This window comes from Xyrauchen texanus, chromosome 26 (genome assembly GCF_025860055.1).
Source record: "Xyrauchen texanus isolate HMW12.3.18 chromosome 26, RBS_HiC_50CHRs, whole genome shotgun sequence".
Classification (NCBI taxonomy): Eukaryota; Metazoa; Chordata; class Actinopteri; order Cypriniformes; family Catostomidae; genus Xyrauchen; species Xyrauchen texanus.
This window is the reverse complement of record NC_068301.1, coordinates 5010234-5027224: the sequence shown is the minus strand read 5'-3', so window position 1 is coordinate 5027224 and position 16991 is coordinate 5010234. Positions and strand designations below refer to the sequence as shown.

General features: G+C 39.6%; 1 protein-coding gene across 1 annotated transcript in view; it reads right to left on the bottom strand.

Annotated features, from left to right (window-relative positions):
- LOC127619455 (trafficking protein particle complex subunit 9-like) overlaps positions 1–16991 on the bottom strand; it is a 116905-nt gene that overhangs the window by 77779 nt on the left and 22135 nt on the right. Inside the window, exon 5 of the mRNA XM_052092312.1 lies at positions 11429–11519. Within this exon, the coding sequence (XP_051948272.1) occupies positions 11429–11519 (91 nt within the window). The remainder of the gene's footprint in view (positions 1–11428; positions 11520–16991) is intronic.

The window sequence follows — 16991 nt, the reverse complement described above, 5'->3', positions numbered from 1 at the left end:
TGGTTCTGTAGTCACTATTATGTGTTTTAAACTTTTTCCTACACCATTGGTAGGTCCAGTGGTAGCCGTATGCGGCCAAAAGCTTAGACACTTCCTGAGAGACTTTAGCGTTTCGCTCATCGCTAACGAGTGGACCGTCTGCACCTCGTTTATTGACCACGCCGTGGTTTTGCGCACAGCCATTTATTTTTCACAATTCGAAAGTCACATAAACAAATGATACTGTTATCGCTGTTGTTAACTTTAAAACTAGCGGGTTGATGTCCCGTGTCGGAAATCCAGTGACGCTGATAGTGACGATTCTCACTGACCAATCAGTGATCTGCAGGATTTTGACGTCACATTTAGTATCAGCTCGGCTCCCTTGGAACCTCGACCGAGGTGGTACTAGGGTATTAATCAGGTACCAGGTACTATCCACATTGGAAAACCCCCAAAAAAATTTTACTCTGAATATACTATATATACTTCTTTTAAAAGCACAATTTCCTTCTAAGGAAACAAAACAAAACAATAAGTCACAATATAATGCTTTATTAACATTTTCCAAACAAAGCCTTCCACAGAACAAAGACTGAAGTGCGCTAAAATAGTACCAATTAAAGTCGAGGTGGAAGTTTGATTAATTGAAAGAATTAGTCCCAAATAGGTTGCATATTCATTGCAATGCATATTCAATCTATTAAACTCACATACTTCACAATATTATTCAGCTGGCTGACTGTGGCTACCTGCTTGGCTGCAGCCGTTGTGTAGCCGCAATCACGATTCGCGTCATGGCCACGACGCCAGCGTCAAGCGCCACTTTGAACTCCACATTACAAAGTCTCGTTCTGCATTTCCATGATATTGAAGACTTGACGTGCTTCTGTGATGTTTAAATTGTGCCTTAAAGAGGCTGCAAAGTACTTAACTTCTGTCACAAGGCCCATCTGAGCTTGTTTTGTACAAAAAATACCATTAAGAGTTCCATTCACCATCATTTAATCACTGACAAAACTGTTGTGTGTGTGTTTGTGGCATGTGCGTCAGTGTAATGACTCCAGGCGGACACGTCGCAAAGGTTGAAATGGGTAGCTTGACTTTAATTGAACTACTTTAAAATAGGAGTAGCTTGTGGTTTTGGGAAGCTACAGTTTTTCTGTTTGGCTTCCCCCTGTGTGCATACATAGCCAGGCCTGCAAGAGAACACAGCTATACCATCTGTCTGCCTGGGCATTGGACGTGGTATGACCAGCCACCTAAAAGCCTCTTACCAACCTCTTCCCACCGCCTTTTATAGCCTCTCATTCACTGTTTCTCTCTCTTGCTATCTATCACAGCCCCTATATCTCTCTCCGGATTTGCAATATTATGAGCAGTTCTCTCTCTTTTCTTTTTTTTATGCAAAAGCAGGAATATCTATAAGTACAAAGAAGCATTCAGTTGTATTTCATGAAGAAGGCTGCTAATGAGTGATGCATGCTAAGGCAAGAATACATTTGAACTATTACTCAGAGTTATGGTTAGAAGTTTTTGTAAACCCTAATGCTGAGTTTACACTACATGATTTAACACCTGATTTTCACTCGCCGACAGTTTTGTGGATGCTTGGCCTGAGGCTCGCAAGAGAGCAACATTACTCCATTGCCTCGGAGTCGAGGGACAACGCACTTTCTACTCATTACCAGATACAGGTGACACGTTTGCCTCTGCTGCCGATGCATTAGAGAAACATTTCACACCCAAAGTTAACATTGTTGTGGAACATCATGCTTTCAGAAAGCAGACACAAGCACCTCATGAGACTATTACACAGCATTACATAACCTTGCTTCAAAATGTGCTTTTGATGATAAAACGGACGAAATGGTCCGTGACCAGCTAATTGAACACATTACCAACGCCAGCATTAGGGAAAGGCTTCTTTTCGAACCAGATTTAACCCTGGATAAAGCAGTTACAATTGCAACTCAAGTGGAATCTGCTGTCCAGCGAGCTAAAACTATTGCAGCAGGTGACAGTGTTTCAGTGCAATCTGTACATATAAAAAATACAAACGCCAAATTCTCCCAAATAAGTCTGCCAATGCGACTGTTATGTCCTCTCGTAGTTGTTTCAGATGTGGTTCTGACAAAAATGTTGCTAATTTCCCTCAGTGCCCTGCATTTGCGATGCGTCTGCCAAATTCATAAATGTAAATGTACTCTGTTGTGAAACATAATTTGGAGTCCTAGCAGAGTCGTCGATTTACGTAACCCATAGACTTACACTAAAGGAGGGACCCTGACCATATCTAGGGACCATAATATTGTAGAGACTTGGGGAGGGAATTAATTAATTACATTTATTTTTTTTACTTTGGCCAGTAAGCAAACACTCACAACACCCTAGCATCGTAGAGGTGACATTTGCATGGCAAGCACCACTCACGTTTTAGTTTTAAGAGTACATTTCTCCCACCTGTGTTATTGTGTGGCAGCAGTGCGTGTTTAATCTGTTTCTAATTAGTTGAGTCCATGATAACTTACAGGGCAAAGATCCACTCTGCGTCACCCTAAAGGTTAACACACGTGCCATAATCAATGCTGCAATTTACATACTGCAGAGAGATGCAGAGCTTCACTCACAAAGAGTGTGTACAGATATTTGTTCATGACTTATTTAAATAGTGTTAAGTTTGAAAAGATGAATAACTAGCTGTAACTTCAAGTAGGATTTCTGACAACATGAAGCAGCATTCATAATGCATTTAACTTCTATAATGGACTGTAAAGGGATCAATGGAAAGGAGGAGGCGAGAACCGGCTTGACGATATAAATCATATTTTAATAGTAAACTTAAAAGACAACATAAACACACATGATGGACATGTCCGTAAGCGATCTCTCTCTCACGCACGATCCCCTGCAGTCGACCTTTAAGCCTCACGGAGGCATAATTAGCCTAATACGGGACCGGGTGTGTAATTCCTCCCTCATTCTCTCAGGCTGGGGGAGGGCTTGCTTTACGTCTAGTCTGCCGGCAGGTCATCCCCATCTACCTGGACGAGGGAGGGGACAAGGGAGGGAGACTGAAATTATTAAAATGGGGGGGTACTTCCTGTAACAGTGTAGTACCCCCCCAAAAACACTGTACAATATTAAAGAGGGAAAAGGCCAACGCAGAGCGACAGTGAGCGAGAGAGAGATGAAAAAAGTTCTCTGATACGCCCCGCCGAGTTCTCGGGGAACAGAAAGGGTCTCCCTCGCCCCTGGCAGCAGTTCTCCCGCTCCAGGCGGTCGCCAGTGAGCCCCTCCCCACTCGCGGTCGGCTGTCTTAAACCCCGCCGCGTTTCAGCAGCCGGTAGGCGACTCCTGCGCCCCTGGCAGCGGCCCTGACCGCTCCAGGCGGTCGGTTAGGAGCCCCTTCTCCCCTCGCGGTCGGCGTCCATCGTCCTCTTTCAGGCGGCTGGGCTCCTCGTCCCCCGGCAGATGGCCGCGGCTGCTCCGTTGGGGTGGACGGTAGTGGCGAGAACTCTACTACGGAGTATCCCTCCTCCTTCCCAGGTTTCCGGCACCAGTGTAAAGGGATCAATGGAAAGGAGGAGGCGAGAACCGGCTTTTCAATATAAATAATAGTTTTAATGATAAACTTAAAAGACAACATAAACACACACATGCCAAACATGTCCGTTAACAATCTCTCTCTCCCGCACGATCCCCTGCAGTCGACCTTTATCCCTCACGGAGGCATAATTAGCCTAATACGGGACCGGGTGTGTAGGATCACGACCCGGCCCCGCCCTCCACCCTGCCACATGTATATATAAGTGAAACTGAATGCTCAGTGGTAAAAAATATAGAGCATAACTTTCATCCTTGGGATTTGATTTGATCATGAAAGGTTAGATGATCACATTAATGGTAAATATGAATTGTCGCCGCCCACTTTGTCTTGATTACACCAACAGAAATGTTATCTCAGATGTGTTTTAGAATAATGTGGATTGATGAATCAGAGACAGTTATTAAAAACCATAAAGGGGCCATTTAGATTTTTTGTATTGACTTCCAAACCAAACAGAAGAAATAGCTTTTTGCAGACTTTGCAGGTTTTGAACCCAATACGATAAAGAAAACTGGATTTTTTTGCATTTTCTGAAGAAAATGAGTGGTGCTCAAAGACGCACAAGTCACCACAACAATGATAATTGGGGTGGTTGCCAGAGCGTTGCTACAATAGGTGGTCTCTATGGTGTTTTAGGTGGTCTCTATGGTGTTTTAGGTGGTTGTTCACAAGCCCAAGTCAAAAGAGCCTACCTCTAAATCTCAATGATATTCTGGTCTCTAGATATTGTTTGGGTCACTCATTTAATGTGAGTCTATGGGATTTTTTTTTACCCGTATTATTGTTCACCAAACAACAAGTCAAGTTTGAAGAGATGAATGGCTACAACTTAAACTTTGTGCGCCCCCATGAACAAATGCATGGACATGTTGGCTTCGCTATACACAACGCATCATTTCAATTAATTTAAACAGACTGATCTCACTTCAGAAGTGAGGATGTCAGTAAAGGGTTCAACTTTCGACGTGCGACTCATGAGACATATGACCAAACAACATGGCGCTGACCACAGTGGAATTTGTTTTTGGGGGAAATGCCAACAAAACCACATCTGGTAAGAAACCTTATTACGTTTTTACAATGAAACCTGTTTGAGTCAAAAGTTTACAGTCTCTAGTTTCATCCTATATGCCATTTTTTACATTTGAGCAATCTATCTCAAAACTCCACACTGCTAAACACAACGTACACTAATGTGTACAGCAGCACAAGATTTCTATTAGAAATCATCTATTGACTGGGAAATCACATTATGAATCAATGGGTTCATGTGAAAGCTGAATATGGAGTTAGGATGAAAATATGGTGCATTTCAAACTGTTCTGAGACAAGTGAACACAGACAGCACACAGGAGATTAAGTCATTCACTAAATAGGGAGCAAGGAAACATCCTATAGCTCTCTATACAGCCAATATAAGTGCCTTCAGTCTTAAAATCCAAACAAAAAGTTTCAGGTGGAAAAAAGGTTAGAAGAAAATTCAGCTTGGTTTGTAAAAAAGCTGTTTGCAAAAGATTTCAAGAGTTGCTCTGAAGAGTACAAAGACAATTAAGAACATCTGCTAATTAAATGTAGGATAGAGCAACCAATGACCATAGGATGGAGAATAGAGAAACCGATGACCTACAGGACAGAGTGAGCAGTAATTAATATAAGTTACTAAGGGTGTCTAAACTTTGGAAAGCACATCCAATCAAATGTTGCTGTGAAGAGTATCAAAACAATAGAGAAAAACAGCAAATGAAATGCAGAACAGAGAACAGCAACCAAGGAAACCCAGGCTAGACCACAGAGTAGCCAATGAGCTTCTGGACTGTATCTATGGCACAAACTAAACAAGCTGCTGGATTTCTCAGGAACTGCATAATAAACAAGCATCCTAAACACCCAGGTATATACTCACACAGGCATACATGAGTGGCTGAAACTGACGGTGCTGTGTGGCCCCTTTGTGCAAATGAAGAAACTGGTTTCCATGGTAACGCCGTATGCCGCATAGTATTCGCACTTTACTTACAAGAGCCAATAGATTCAAGAGTGAAAATGAATAAAACACTAGTTTTATAGATTATGGCTCTAACATACAAGCACTCAAATCAATATTCTCATTTCAAGTTGTGATGTAATATTTCTCGAGTATTACACATTAAATGCATCAAGCACTTAAAAGCAGTAGCAAACATCAGTATGTTGATTAAAATGTTTTGGTTTTTTGTTTAATGGCTCCTTGCAACATAATGCATGCATGCATGCTCTCTGATTTCACATTGCACAAAACCACTATAATAAACCATTCCTAATTTAACTAATAATTAGGGAATGTTTATAGAACAATTTATGTTTCCATTAGTAGTTAAAAACCATGAGACTGGAGTTCTAATTCTAATGGAGTTCTAATGGAGCGGTGGTGGCGTAGTGGGCTAAACCACATAACTGGTAATCAGAAGGTTGCTGGTTTGATCCTCACAGCCACCACCATTGTGTCCTTGAGCAAGGCACTTAACTCCAGGTTGCTCCGGGGGGGATTGTCCCTGTAATAAGTGCACTGTAAGTCGCTTAGGATAAAAGCGTCTGCCAAATGCATAAATGTAAATGGAATGCATGATGTTAAAGTTAACATGAAACAGCATTTACAATCCACTTAACTTAAAAAAAAAAAAAAGTGACATTTTCGAATGCAACATGATATTCAACCAGAGAGAGAGAGAGAGAGAGAGAGAGAGAGAGAGAGAGAGAGAATAAAAATGGGATCTCTACGTCTATCTTTTACAAATATCGCCCTCTCTTTCATATCACAGTGTATGTTTTAGATGGTTAAGTTGTAATGAAGGGCATCTCTTTGAGGGACTTGATTGGGAACTGATTAGGACTCTCTCAAAGAGTTTAACTTACATTTATCTATTACCCTCTCTGTCATACTGTTGTGAATTTTCCAATAAAATTTCACTTTCTGATCTGTCTGAGTTCAGCAGTTTGAGAAGTTACATAAATGAAAAGATTAGAGAGAGAGAGATAGAGAGAGAGAGAGAGAGAGAGAGAGAGAGAGAGAGAGAGAGAGAGAGAGAGAGAGAGAGAGAGAGAGAGACATAATCATATGAACCATAACTAAGTTCTAGAAATGGCACACTTTTAAAGTTTAAACTTGGTGTCGTTACTTTTTAATAATCCACCATCTAAACTGCAATGACCCAGAACAGGTCTCATTGAAATGAGTGTGAATTTAAGACAAGTGATGTGTCAGTATTCAGCACACTGCTTAATTCAGTCATCAAATGAAGAGATCCCTCTATAAATTCTAGAGGAGATGCATAATAATGATGAGACCACTCTTTGAGCGGATCTCAATGTATGTAAGTGGATCTCGACTGTACAGAATGTGAACTGGCTCTCCTCTCCACACCAGGAAAATCCCCTTCGATGGGGTTTTAATCAAGAGTACAGTTTTCACCTCTCTGATAAAGGCTTGAGATTGATTTGCGATATGTCCATTATAGCATTAAAGAGTGCTGACTACGTTTAACAGCAAAATAAATGCCATCGATGATGGAACACTGTCTAGTAGCTGATATCTACTTTAATTACATCATTATATTATCTATCAGCCAGCAGCAATAACATCATAATTGCACTGTAAATACTAATAGTTATCTCAAAGAAAAAGCTTAAGTTTTTACTATTCTTACCAGTTCTAATTAAGTTACCGTTACTCTTTAAATCATAAAGTTGTCATTAATAAAAACGCTTAAGTTGTCCTAATAAAACAATACTTGAAATGTCACATTTTGGAATCATAACTCATATATATACACTCACCTAAAGGATTATTAGGAACACCATACTAATACTGTGTTTGACCCCCTTTCGCCTTCAGAACTGCCTTAATTCTACGTGGCATTGATTCAACAAGGTGAAAGCATTCTTTAGAAATGTTGGCCCATATTGATAGGATAGCATCTTGCAGTTGATGGAGATTTGTGGGATGCACATCCAGGGCAAGAAGCTCCCGTTCCACCACATCCCAAAGATGCTCTATTGGGTTGAGATCTGGTGACTGTGGGGGCCATTTTAGTACAGTGAACTCATTGTCATGTTCAAGAAACCAATTTGAAATGATTCGAGCTTTGTGACATGGTGCATTATCCTGCTGGAAGTAGCCATCAGAGGATGGGTACATGGTGGCCATAAAGGGATGGACATGGTCAGAAACAATGCTCAGGTAGGCCGTGACATTTAAACAATGCCCAATTGGCACTAAGGGGCCTAAATTGTGCCAAGAAAACATCCCCCACACCATTACACCACCACCAGCAGCCTGCACAGTGGTAACAAGGCATGATGGATCCATGTTCTCATTCTGTTTACGCCAAATTCTGACTCGACCATCTGAATGTCTCAACAGAAATCGAGACTCATCAGACCAGGCAACATTTTTACAGTCTTCAACTGTCCAATTTTGGTGAGCTCTTGCAAATTGTAGCCTCTTTTTCCTATTTGTAGTGGAGATGAGTGGTACCGGTGGGGTCTTCTGCTGTTGTAGCCCATCCGCCTCAAGGTTGTGCGTGTTGTGGCTTCACAAATGCTTTGCTGCATACCTCGGTTGTAACGAGTGGTTATTTCAGGCAAAGTTGCTCTTCTATCAGCTTGAATCAGTCGGCCCATTCTCCTCTGACCTCTAGCATCAACAAGGCATTTTGCCCACAGGACTGCTGCATACTGGATGTTTTCCCTTTTCACACCATTCTTTGTAAACCCTAGAAATGGTTGTGCCTGAAAATTGCAGTAACTGAGCAGATTGTGAAATACTCAGACCGGCCCGTCTGGCACCAACAACCATGCCACGCTCAAAATTGCTTAAATCACATTTCTGTCCCATTCTGACATTCAGTTTGGAGTTCAGGAGATTGGCTTGACCAGGACCACACCCCTAAATGCATTGAAGCAACTGCCATGTGATTGGTTGATTAGATAATTGCATTAATGAGAAATTGAACAGGTGTTCCTAATAATCATTTAGGTGAGTGTATATATATATGCACTTCAAACTTTGCCTTCAAGTAGTACTTACACAAAATTGTCAAGTACAAAACTGTGGCTGTGTGAAATGCCCATAAGCACTTGTGCTTGAATAAATTGTGTATGTTTGGTCAAAACAAGTGAACTTATGTAATGTAGAACAATAATGATAGTTATTTAAAAATGTATATAGTTTTAATCCTTATGATTATTGTTGTTGTTGTTTTAGTGAAGCTGGTTGAGTGATTTGCGTGAAGTCATCACGATTAGTGTTACCTCTGGTGAACTTTGAGCCTTTTAAATTCAAGCCATTCTTCTTTACTCAGTTGTACTTTACAAAAGTGCAGATTTATGTGCACTAAGTACTGAAGAGAATCCATTGTGCCATATAACTGAGATTCCAGTCATAATTTCCCTTAAACTGTATAAGGCGTGCTATAGCATTATCATTAGATTCTCATCAATACATGTAATAAGTAGTCAAATGTAATTAGGTCAGATTACCTAAAAAGTGTAATCATATTAGGTACAAAATAATGACGGGTCCGCGAGTAAAACAATGACTTGATTTTCCATAAATATATTAAAGAAAAGCAGCTAAATAATTACAAGCATAGGACAGTATTAAAAATAATATAATTACATACATATATGTTTTTAAATAGTTGTTCGAAATCTTGTAGGCCAGTAAATCTTGCCAATTCAACCGCCATTGACAAGTGTGCCAAAAGTAAATTTTGGACTATATGGATTTGGACAGTATGTGCAAAAATGATTGGCAGTGACATAAATTTGGTGTTTTGCAAAGTTTGCTGCTTCAGTATTTGTAGATTCTTTTTTCACATGTTTCTATGATATACTGGAAAACAATGATAAGCATTTCATAAGTTTTAAATGCTTTTACTGGCAAAAACACTCAGTTTATGCAAAGAGTCAATATTTACAGCAGGCTGGACTGCTGTAAATGCCTGGTATCTGGCATACCAGGCATTTTACCAGTGGGCCGATGCACTTTTGGGCCGATCAGGGGTGGAATTGTCATCGGGAGAACCGAGCAGGCTGGTGGTTCGGCCGCGAAACGTGCCGAATGGGCCGCGATAAGCAACAATGAGCCGCTGCATTATGCAGAACGGACAACAAAATGGCGCCAACAGTTGGGCCAGTTGCCATGTAAAATCCAGGGCCGATTTCTCTTCCCAGTCTAGCCCTGATTTACAGTGTTTACACTTGTTCTTCATAACCTCTGCAATACACTCTGGCATGCTGGATATCAGCTTCTGGACCAAATCCTGACTGATGGCGATCCATTCTTGACTTATCAGTGCTCGGATTTGATCACAATTTGTGGGCTTCTGTTTGTCCACTTCATTATCACTCTTGCCTTGTGACATGGTGCTCCATCATGCTGGAAAATGCATGGATCATCGCCAGATTGCTCCTGGATCGTTGGGAGAAGTTGCTCTTGCAGGACGTTTTGATACCATTCTTTATTCATGGCAGTGTTTTTGGGCAGAATTGTGAGAGAGCCCACTCCCTGTGATGAAATGCAACCCCACACATGGATGGTCTCATGATGCTTCACTGTTGGCACGACATAGGACTCATGGTAGCGTTCACCTTTTCTTCTCCGGACTATCAATTTTCAGATAATCTTTTTTGGGCCATTGAAGCTTTTTGCAATTATTTCAAATGCATCTGATCACTGCACAATAATCTAGAAACAATGCGAATCAATACCACAACAACTGAAGCAGAACATTTGCGAAACACTGTCAATACTTTTGGCCATGGCTGTAAGTGCACCAATACACAACATTACACACCAGTCATTACGACAAACAAATAAATGAATAAAGTCACATGACACTGGGCCACTAACATCAGTAAATCTAACACTGATAAACGCAGAGACACTTTGATATGGAACATATTTCATGTCATGATTGCACGTGTTGGTGCGACAAACATTTCTGAATGCTGATGAATATGTATTCAAGTGTTAAGCAGCACCGGTCGACTGATTAAACATGAAGAACGTTTGATGTGGTTTCAATGGTGCTGTCCGCCCCCCAGCTGAAGAGGAGGATGAGGAGGAGGGAGTGAAGAATCACGACTGCGGATCCAAAAGCAGAGGAAGCACATGAGAGGGTGGATAGAGATAAATATAGACACAGGTTTGGGCTTTGATATCTAGTGCCATTATCAGAGAGAGATACCTCCAGAGATACCAGGAACTATTAACTGAAGGGTAGGAAATGTCCTTGCCAAAAACAGTTTTCAAAACAACAACAATTCAAAATGTGAATCAAAACTAGATGGCAGAAAATGGTTAAAACAGCTCAAATATGAATAAATGAAAGCCGTCAACACTGCACAGCAATTTTATAAACAAATATTACATGTGTGAACTTACTGCTTTGAATTGTAACTTCTGACTGTTATATCAAATCTCATGACAGCATAAAAATGCTGAATTAAATGACTTGTATGTTAAAAGCATTCATAAACAAAGACTTCAATGTGGCATGTTTGGTTGTGGGAAGGTTATGTATTGACACATTCAGTTGCGTCACTGCAGGTCTTTTCTAGGAGCGTTCAAGCACCAGTGCTTTTTCAGAGGAAAATGGGCAATACACACTCCATCACACTGTGTCCAACAAGCTCTAACACTGCACTTGATTCAGCAACCATTACAAATGCAAATAAGAAACATGACCAGAGACTAGTTCTACATCTGCTGCTGGATGGGAATAACCTTTAAGACTGAATATATTTGAATATATATACAGTATAGGAGAGAATATGAGGACAGGATATTAGTCTTACCCCACTGTAGAGGAGCCAGCTGCAGATGTTCTAGTATGAGTTGGTTGAGGATGCCCTCCACACTGGCCTCACCATGACGATGCAGTGACGAGTGCAAAACTAGTCAAGGAAATCATGACTGAATGTACAAGAAAAAGGGTATACTTACTTTCATGACTAATCAAACCACATAGAAATAAATACAATTCAAAACGTACATTTCTTACAGTACATATGTTTTAACGAATGGTCCACCAGTAGGGTTTTTTAATGGCCAATACGAGACCAATATCTAAAGAGCAGGGTGCCAGATGACCAATATATTTCTGATATATATAATGCAATTGAATGACTGAAAATAAAAAGTACGTCATGCCAGGCGCTCCCTGGTCTGAGAGAACAAGTGATTCCACACACCCGGCCCCTAATCAGGCTAATCAAGCATCAGAGAATGATAAAGGCCGACTGGAGACTGCAGTGGGACAGAGAGAGAGATCTACGGACAGCTGTCCGACACCTGTGTGTGTGTTTGTCATTTTGGCTGAGTTTCATTTTAAAATATTATTTATATTGTCAAGACGGTTCTCGCCTCCTCTTTTCCCTTTATCCCCTTTACAAATATGTACACAAACAACACAAGAAATCTGCACGGACAGAAATTCCCTCAATTTATCACCAGTCTTTCATGAACCTCTTTAATCTACTCTGATGAGCTTGAGGATACACTAGAGTGCAGTGCTTTTATTTCTGTTTAAATGAGTTATCAAACATAAAATTTACATTAATTTCTGATTATCATTATCAGCGAACATCTGTGCATCCTTACTGATGATGAGTGCATTTACATGGACACCAATTTGCTAATAACTAGCAATTTATTTATTTTCCAAAAACTCTGGTCATAACAAACAGCGTATGACCTTACTGAACCAGATAAAAGGTTTATTTTATTGTGTCCTTGTTACAGTGTAATTACAAAAGTAATAAGTGATAATTGCTAATTAACAACATGTACTTACTATAGGTTTAGGGGACCTAGTTTAAGGGGACCTTACACGTCTTGTAAGCATAATCGTTATAATTGTGCACGTAAAAACGCTCAATGAAAACATGTAGATGTTTGCACATTTGATCTATCATTCTCTTCTCTCTTGACCTTGATCACTGTAATGACCTCTACTTTTTTCTTTTTAGAAAACAAAAATCTCTCTCTTCAGAGCAATAATGGTATTCTATGTTAACTCAATTAAATTAGCTAAGCGATGTGTGTTTACGGAGACGAAATGTCCGCACGCTAATGATGACGACATGAACATTTGAGAGCAGAACACCAAAGCGCTTCATGTCATTGATGATTTGAAGAAAACTAAGAAACCATGAGCAGTTTAATGATCATTGCCCTTCATTACAACTTAACCATCTAAAACTTACACTGTGATCTCAAAATAGATGGCAATATTTGTAAAGACAGACGTAGATATTAATGCAAATGTATTATACAGTATATACAAAAAACTTGTGCATTTGTCTTCAAAGTTGTTTCTATCTATCTATCTATCTATCTATCTATCTATCTATCTATCTATCTATCTATCTATCTATCTATCTATCTATCTATCTATCTATCTATCTATCTATCTGTCGGTCTGTCTGTCTGTCTGTCTGTCTTTCTACAGTATCTGTTAATCCATCATCTGTCTGTCTGTCGATGGATTCTATCTATCTATCTATCTATCTATCTATCTATCTATCTATCTATCTATCTATCTATCTATCTGTCGGTCTGTCTGTCTTTCTACAGTATCTGTTAATCCATCATCTGTCTGTCTGTCGATGGATTCTATCTATCTATCTATCTATCTATCTATCTATCTATCTATCTATCTATCTATCTATCTATCTTTCCGTCAGTCCGACCGTCTGTCCATCCATCCATCTGTCTGTCTGTCTATGGATTCTATCTATCATTATATCTATCTATCTATCTATCTATCTATCTATCTATCTATCTATCTATCTATCTATCTATCTATCTGTCTGTCTGTCGTTCTATCTATCTATCTATCTATCTATCTATCTATCTATCTATCTATCTATCTATCTGTCTATTTGTCTGTCTGTCTTTCTACTGTATCTGTTAATCCATCATCTGTCTGTCTGTCGATGGATTCTATCTATCTATCTATCTATCTATCTATCTATCTATCTATCTATCTATCTATCTATCTATCTATCTATCTATCTATCTATCTATCTATCTTTCCGTCAGTCCGACCGTCTGTCCATCCATCCATCTGTCTGTCTGTCTATGGATTCTATCTATCATTATATCTATCTATCTATCTATCTATCTATCTATCTATCTATCTATCTATCTATCTGTCTGTCTGTCGTTCTATCTATCTATCTATCTATCTATCTATCTATCTATCTATCTGTCTATTTGTCTGTCTGTCTTTCTACTGTATCTGTTAATCCATCATCTGTCTGTCGATGGATTCTATCTATCTATCTATCTATCTATCTATCTATCTATCTATCTATCTATCTATCTATCTGTCTATTTGTCTGTCTGTCTGTCTGTCTGTCTTTCTACTGTATCTGTTAATCCATCATCTGTCTGTCGATGGATTCTATCCATCCATCCATCCATCCATCCATCCATCTATCTGTCTGCCTGTCCGTCTGTCAATGGATTCTATCACTCTATCTATCTATCTATCTATCTATCTATCTATCTATCTATCTATCTATCTATCTATCTATCTATCTATCTATCTGTTTGTCTGTCGGTCTGTCTGTCTTTCTACTGTATCTGTTAATCCATCCATCTGTCTGTCTGTCGATGGATTCTATCCATCTATCTATCTATCTATCTATCTATCTATCTATCTATCTATCTATCTATCTATCTATCTATCTATCTATCTGTCTTTCCATCCGTCCATCTGCCTGTCTGTCTGTCTATCTGTCTTTCCATCCGTCCATCTGCCTGTCTGTCTGTCTATCTACTGTATCTGTTAATCCATCCATCTGTCTGTCTGTCGATGGATTCTATCCATCTATCTATCTATCTATCTATCTATCTATCTATCTATCTATCTATCTATCTGTCTTTCCATCCATCCATCTGCCTGTCTGTCTGTCTATCTACTGTATCTGTTAATCCATCCTGTCTGTCTGTCTGTTGATGGATTCTATCTATCAATCTATCTGTCTGTCTGTCTGTCCATCCGTCCGCCTGTCTGTCTATCTACTGGATCTGTTCATCCGTCCATCTGTCTGTCTGTCTGTCGATGGATTCTATCTATCTATCTCAATACATCACCTGCCCACAAAAGAATATCATGTCACACTGTATGGTTTGTGAACATACTGTACAGCCTTTTCCAGAATTAACTGAATTAAACACATTTTTAGTTTAAGCGTCATGTGTGAACATGACCCATTCAAAAACACTGGTAAATTTATCTCTGGATATTCCCATGAGCAGTCACTTTCACATATACAGTACAGCGTTTTCCAGAAAATGACCTGGAATTTTCAGTAAAGAGGTCATGTGTGAACACGACCGTGCAAAAATACCAATAAATTTAGCACTGGCTATTTCCCTGAATGAGAACTTCCATTACCTGAAAAGTTCTGTTTTGACACTGTATGTGAATAGAGTCATATGATTAGTGGTTTGTGAGTGTATGAGGTCAGGATGCAGAGAGGATTAATTTACTCCAAAAATTTCCCAAACAGATAGTGAAATTATTCCAATTAGTCTGAGGATATACAAATATTTTATATTTTATAAAATATAGAGCCGGCTCCAGAGGAAATCTTGCAGGTATGATGCTCCAAGACTTAAATCTGAAGTCATATGGTGATTAGCCAATGGAAATCAGCCACACTGGCCCACAAAGAAATGGAGATGGTAAGCAAGTGGTTAAGTGGAGCTAAACATTTAACACCTTTCACCTCCATCTTGCATTGCAATCTCAGTCTTCGCACCCTTGACTGCACCCAAATGCGCTCGGCCTGACTCGGAACAAAGCAGCAATAAAACTGGCAGCTCTAATACATCCATGTTTGTTTACATCTGTCATGCGTCTCCTAGAATGGGGGCATGTGTTTCTATGGGAGTCTGTAATTGGCCCAACTTGACAGCCGGAGTGATCCTCAGTCATTTAGTGTTTGATACCCAGTTTTTGTCAGAAGCCATTTACAGTACATAGTCGGTCTGTGTGTGTGATACCTAGTAATTTTAGATTCTGGTCAGATTTTAGAAGTGGTTTTGTGTAATCCTGCCTAAACCTGTGTTTTCATGGTTGAAAGTGGCTCATGTCAACTACCTATTTGTGTTTATGTATGGTTGGTTGACTTCCATGATGGCATACAGCATCTGGCCAGCGGTGTGTAAACTCTCTCCCATAGGGCAGCAATTAACACAACACTTATCTGTTCCAGTTATCTGTTACTCTCTCTCTCTGTCTTCCGCTCTCCCTTCATGTCACTGGTTTTACCCCACCAATCACACTCATGTTTCTACATAACTGATAAGTCATGCTGATGTCATGTATCTGTACACACACATCAATGCTCAGGACTTTATCTCTTCATTATTTTACATTTAAATATTTGTTAAGTGTCATTTAGCCTCCATAGTGGCAAGCGGCTCATGAACAGAACAAGTGCTGGTAATCACTGGGGCGTTTAAACGCTGTTAAAATGAAGGAGTAGGCAGGAGAGATTGTGCTGCTTAGATAAGCAGTGTTCATGTCTGATCACAGGGTTTTAGTCTCCTCAAATGAACTGGAGAGGATGAACAGTAAATGAATCTGGGCGCAAGCCTGCGCACTTTCGGAAATGTGCCATCATGGCCGAAAACACAAATATTGTGTGATAGTTGTGGTAGTACTTGAGGAGACATAAAGAGTCGCAAAAAGGTGAAAAAGACACTTATACAACAAGACTGAGGGGGTATTGACTTTTTGTATTTGTGACTTCATTGAAAGAATACATGGAATATTTGTACTTTCACTAAATATATATTTTAACAAACATATACACACCTTTGTGTGATTGTGTCATTTGGTTTAAGTTCTTTATTAAATATGATTTATATTGTCAAGCCGGTTCTTGTTCTCCCTTTCCAGTCCCATGCAAAGGATACTGGGAAATGAAAATCTCCTGCCCAGTTTAATCTATGCTACAGAAACACCACAAAAAGTATTAATGCAGTCCCAAAGCAAGTTTAAGTTAACTTCAATTTTAACAATTTAAATGGATAGAACGCAAAAAAAAACAAAAATGACAAAATGTTCTAGAATTGTTTTAGTTCATTTCAATTAAGTAAACTTAACAAGCAGCAAGAATCTTTTTTTTTATGCACACTACCGCAGGCTCATGTTCTCACACACAAAAAATAAGTCTGAACCATATGTCACTGTATTAGACTTGATGTAATAGTGTCTGTTCCAGTAGATCCAGCTGTTTGAGACAGCTGTCTTATGGACAGCCTCACAGCTGGGACACAAAAACACACACACACACACACACACACACACACACACACACACACACACACACACACACA